The 6,050-nt window shown below is 39.8% G+C and overlaps 1 protein-coding gene across 1 annotated transcript in view; it reads right to left on the bottom strand.

The window, feature by feature from the left end:
- Nucleotides 1-6,050, bottom strand: part of FMN1 (formin 1) — a 340,200-nt gene that overhangs the window by 36,197 nt on the left and 297,953 nt on the right. Inside the window, exon 16 of the mRNA XM_010844210.1 lies at nucleotides 320-371. Within this exon, the coding sequence (XP_010842512.1) occupies nucleotides 320-371 (52 nt within the window). The remainder of the gene's footprint in view (nucleotides 1-319; nucleotides 372-6,050) is intronic.

The raw sequence follows: 6,050 nt of genomic DNA, 5'->3' as shown, positions 1-6,050 counted from the left end.
GGAGGGGAGGGGCGGCGGGGAGGCAGTCGAAAGAATGGCTTATCATTCATTACGCTAAGTGAAATCACCCAGTCATAAAAGGAAAATTTCTGTAGGATTCCGCTTACATGAGGTACCTAGAGAAGTCAAAGTCACAGAGACAGGAAGTAGGATGGTAATTGCCAGGCTGAAAGAAGGAGAGAATGGGGGAGTTATGGTTTAGTGAGTACAGAGTCTGCCCTTGGAGTTGACGGTTGCATAGCAGTGTGAATGTTCTTGATAATAATAAAAAAAGAACGGATGGTCAAAGAGAGGCTCGAGGCCAGTCAGAGCTGCTTACCTTTTCTGTGCATTCTCCAAGTGACCTTCTTCCATTTTATGTTCCTTTTTGGCTGTGAAAGAGAATTAATTATGAATTAGAACAGCATTTTCTTCCATCATATATCCTTTGTGTAATCTGACTTCGATTACATCCAGTTATTATCAAAGTAAGTCCAAATTCAGGGGTTGGCAGCCCCTGTGACATGTCCTGGTGATTGTAGTCAATTCTCTCTGTCCACTGTCCTGCTTTCTTGTTAACAGCTACGGCTAATGGCGACCGTAAATACAATGCATTTTTCTTTCTGGAATACTTTTGAAAGGGGTGATATTGTTAATTATGCTGAACAAAGGCTTAAAGTGGAATGACCTTGGCCAGATTGGAACATGTGGTCATCCAAGCTACAGCTGGCCTCTTTGTGACCCTTTGGTATGTGCTCAGCAACCCCACTCCCTCAAAACAACATAAACTCAGTACCATTTGTAGCAGTTCTGCTCAAATTCAAAGGGATTCACCGGAATCACTGCATACGCTGTCTCTATACCCATGGTCTAAGGACGCCTATGGTCTCTTTTCTTAGAATAATGTTTTAAATGCATTGGAAAAAAATACTTATGATTACTAAAGAAATAAATGATACTGAGATAGAATTCTGAATTTACAGATTAAGAACTTTTGGGAAGGTCACATACATACTCCTATATTTAAAATGGACAACCAACAAAAAACTGTTGTATAGCACACGGAACTCTGCTCAATGTTATGTGCCAGCCTGGATGGAGGGGGGTTTGCGGGAGAATGGATATACATATGTATATGTATATGTATGGCTGAGTCCCTTCACTGTTCACCTGAAACTATCACATTGTTAACTGGCTATACCCCAGTACAAAATGTTCTTGGTGTTATAAAATAAAATTAAAAAAATAAAATAAAATGGATAACCAACAAAACCCTATTGTATTTATATATAAAAGAACCCATGTTCTGAAGGGCCACAGGGAAACTGGGAGGTTTCATTTTGGAGTGGCTCTTTTATATATTTTCTCTTTAATCAGAAGATAATACTGTCATATATGATAATACAAGTCTTAACACTTTAAATATGTCTAGAAAAATCATCAAGACAATCTCTACGAGCCTTAAGATTTCTTTCATTTAGATATGCCATACCCTTGGATTGGAAGAATTAATATTGTTAAATGGCCATACTACCCAAAGCAATCTACACATTTAACATGGTCCCTATCAAATTTCCCATGACATTTTTCACAGAGCTAGAATAAATAATCTTAAAATTTATACAGGACTTTAAAAGACCCAGAATTGCCAAAGTAATCCTGAGGAAAAAGAACAAAGCAGGAGGCATAACGCTCCCAGACTTCAGTCACTACTACAAAGCTATGGTAATCGAAACAGCATGGTACTGGCACAAAAGCAGACATATCAATGGAACAGAATAGAGAGGCTGAAATAAACCCATTTACCTATGGTCAATTAGTCTGTGACAAAGGGGGCAAGAGTATACAATGGACAGGAAGTCTCTTTAGCAAGTGGTGTTGGGAAAATTGGACAGCTGCATATAAATCAATGAAGTTAGAACACACCTTCACACCATGCACAAAAATAAACTCAAAATGGCTTAAAGACTTAAATATAAGACATGATACCATAAAATTCCTAGGAGAGAACACAGGCCAAACATTCTCTGCCATAAATTGTACCAGTGTTTTCTTAGGTCAGCCTCCCAAAGCAATAAAAATAAAAGCAAAAAGAAACAAATAGGACCTAATCTAACTGGCAAGCTTTTTTGCATAGCAAAGGAGACCATAAAGAAAATGAAAAGACAACCTATGAAATTGGAGAGAACGTTTGCAGAAGATGTGACCAACAAGAGCTTCATTTCCAAAATATACAAAGAGTTCATACAATTCAGCAACACAAAACAAGTAACCTAATTAAAAAAGTGAAGAAGACCTAAACAGACATTTCTACAAAGAAGACATACAGATGGCCAACAGGCACGTGAAAAGATCAAAACTGCCACGAGATCAAAGATCAAAACTACCTGACACTGGTCAGAATGGTCTTCATTAAAAAGTCTAAACATAACAAGTGCTAGAAGGGTGTGGAGAAAAGGGAACCCTTCTGCACTGTTGGTGGAACTATAAGTTGGTGCAGCCACTATGGAAAACTGTACAGAGGTTCCTCAAAAAACTAAAAACAGAGTTGCCATGTGATCCAGCAATCCCACTCACGGGCATGTATCCACACAAAACTATAATTCAAAAAGATACATGCATCTCTGTGTTCATAGTAGCACTATTCACAGTAGCCAGAGCATGGAAACAAATGTCCATTCACAGAGGAATGCATGAAGAAGATATGGTACATATTTACAATGGAATACTACTCAGCCATAAAAAGGAATGAAATAACGCCATTTTCAGCAACATGGATGGATCTAGAGATTATCATACTAAGTAACTCAGAGAAAGACAAACATCATATGGTATCACTTATATGTGGAATCTAAAATGTGACACAAATGAACTTATCTATGAAACAGAAACAGATTCATAGACATACAGAATAGACGTGGTTGCCAAGGGGGAGCTGGGGATGAGGACAGTGGAGGGTGAGTTTGGGGTTCAGTTCAGTTGCTCAGTCATGTCTGACTCTTTGTGACCCCATGAACTGCAGCACACCAGGCTTCCCTGTCCATCACCAATTCCCAGAGCTTGCTCAAACTCATGTCCATTGAGTCTGTGATGCCATCCAACCATCTCATCCTCTGTCATCCCCTTCTCCTCCTGCCTTCAATCTTTCCCAGCATCAGGGTCTTTTCCAATGAGTCAATTCTTCACATTAGAAAGCCAAAGGACTGAAGTTTCATCTTCAGCATCAGTACTCCCAATGAATATTCAGGACTGATTTCCTTTAGGATGGACTGGTTTGATCTCCTTGCAGTCCAAGGGACTCTTCAAGAGTCTTCTCCAACACCACAGTTCAAAAGCACCAATTCTTTCACGCTCAGCTTTCTTTATAGTCCAACTCTCACATCCATACACGACCACTGGAAAAACCATAGTTTTGACTAGATAAACTTTTGTCGGTAAACTAATGTCTCTGCTTTTTAATATGCTGTCTAGGTTGGTCATAGCTTTTCTTCCAAGGAGCAAGGGTCTTTTAATTTCATGGCTGCAGTCACCATCTGCTGTGATTTTGGAGCCCCCAAAAATAAAGTCTGTCACTGTTTCCATTGTTTCCCCATCTATTTGCCATGAAGTGATGGGACTGGATGCCATGATCTTAGCTTTCTGAATGTTGGGTTTTAAGCCAACTTTTTCACTCTCCTCTTGCACTTTCATCAAGAGGCTCTTTAGTTCTTCTTCGCTTTCTGCCATAATGGTGGTGTCATCTGTGTATCTGAGGTTATTGATTGTTTCTCCTGGCAATCTTGATTGGGGTTAGCAGATGCAAACTAGTATATATACAACACAATGAATGAATAAGAAGATTCTACTATGTAGCCTCGGGAACTATATTCAATATCCTGTGATGACATAATGGAAAAGAATAAAAAAAAAGAATGTATACGTATGTATACCTGAATCACTATGATGTAGAGCAGAGACTAACAACATTGTAAATCAACTATACTTCAACTTGAAAAAGAATTTTATTTAATGCTTATGATGTTAAAATGAATGAGAAAAGAAAATCAATCATAACGAGCTATGTTGTGATACCTCATGAAAGGTATTAAAGGATCTTAAAAGCTAGGATATTTAAAAGGATATTAAAAGATTTTAATAGCTAAGATATTTCAAAGGATATTAAATAGCTAGGCTATTTAATAAGCCTAGCTCTGCCATTTACTACCTGTGTGACTGGACAAGTCACTCATGATGAACTGTGTAGTTATGGCCTGATTTGTACCATGAGCATAGCCACAGAGACTATCATCACACAGATGTGATAAAGATTAAATGAGATAATACATGTAAAGCCCTTAGCACCTAAGATATGCCTGATAATGACAGGACAGGTATTATTAGCATCTCATCATTATTCACTTAATCAATGTAAATTTATTAATTTATTTCCCTGACCAAAACAGCTTGCCATCTCTTCTGACAAAGCCTCTGAAGCCTTTACAATGGCCCAAAGGTCCTGCCAGCCTGCCCCCTGGCTTCCCTATGATGTCATCTCCTCCTTCTCACGCTTGTTTCTTTCCAGCCTAGCTGGCAGGATCGCTGAAGGAGCACACTGAGTGTGTGGACTGGGGACCACTGCACCTGCCTTTCCCTCCTCCCTGGAGGACACTGCCCGCAGCCCCTGTGTGACTGGCTCCCTCTCTGCATTAGGTCTCAGCTCAAATATCACCTTCTCTGATCCTGCCACATTAAACATTATCCTTTGCCACGCATGCCCCGCCTCTTTTCCTTAGAGCCTCTATCTACCCGACAGACTATCCATTTACTCATTTATTACACAACATTGAATGTAAGCTTCAGGAGAGCAGCCCCTTCATCTGGCCCTAAACATGGAAAAGTGTCTACATGTTAAATAAATTACTTTAGCTAAAAATGTATATACTTGACAATAGTTGCTTAAATAGACAGATACTAAGTTTCCTGAACATGAGACTTTATATTCAAAATATGAACACAGGCTAAAGAAGAATGTCAGGCTAAAACTGGATACTAGTGGCTCTAAGTTCAGTAAATTTCAACAAAATCTTTTTACATTAAAATGATTTAGATAGCTACATCATTTTAGGTAAAGTCACAGTCATTGCCATTTTTTTGTGCTATGATTTCTCTAGTTCTTCAAGCAGGAATCTCTGTGAATTATTTGAGTTCTTAGCCAATCAGACACAGAGAAGTGGCTTGCATCTCTCCTAGGCTACTAAGTTCCCCCAAATATGAAATCGACTAGTGGTTTGTTCTTATCCAGTGATTATTAATTATGTACATGATCAAATAAGGGGGAAAATTCCTTTGAGGCCTGAGTGATCTTCCTGGAGCTTACGGGTACTATTCTCTGTCACTAGCTGTTTCTAACTGGCTACTTCCACTCTGTGCTAAGTAGACTGTGGTCAACCCCATTGCTGCATATAAACTGAGTCACGAGAAATACCCTTCCCAAACTGAATTAAGCATGAGTTGAAGACTGTGCAAGAACTCTATGAATATAGTTATTTGGGGGGGGGGGTGGAAACCAGTATCCAAATGTAAAAAGAGGTATTGCTAAGTGGCAATGCATACTGCAGAACCTCTGAGGGTTGTGGGGATGAGAGCCTTCAAGAAAAGTAGAAGAACCTAGAGATCTCAAGCTTTCTTAAGTCAAGGGCCACTGTTCAGACAGAAAAGGCAGCCACTTCCCTGTGTGACCCTGAAGTTCCACCAGCCTAAAGTATTTCTCCTGCCACAATGTGTGAAATTTCCAACCATGTCATTATACATTTTAAGTCCTCAATGTTCTGAGTAAAACAAAAATAACATTACCCAGGAGAAGGCAATGGCAACTCACTCCAGTACTCTTGCCTGGAAAATCCCATGGACAGAGAAGCCTGGTAGGCTGCAGTCCCTGGGGTCGCTGGGAGTCAGACACGACTGAGCGACTTCACTTTCACTTTTCACTTCCATGCATTGGAGAAGCAAATGGCAACCCACTCCAGTGTTCTTGCCTGGGAAATCCCATGGACAGAGAAGCCTGGTAGGCTGCAGTCCATGGGGTCACTCTG

This window comes from Bison bison, unplaced genomic scaffold (genome assembly GCF_000754665.1).
Source record: "Bison bison bison isolate TAMUID 2011002044 unplaced genomic scaffold, Bison_UMD1.0 scf7180017864197, whole genome shotgun sequence".
Lineage (NCBI taxonomy): Eukaryota > Metazoa > Chordata > Mammalia > Artiodactyla > Bovidae > Bison > Bison bison.
This window is presented reverse-complemented; position numbering and strand designations above follow the sequence as displayed.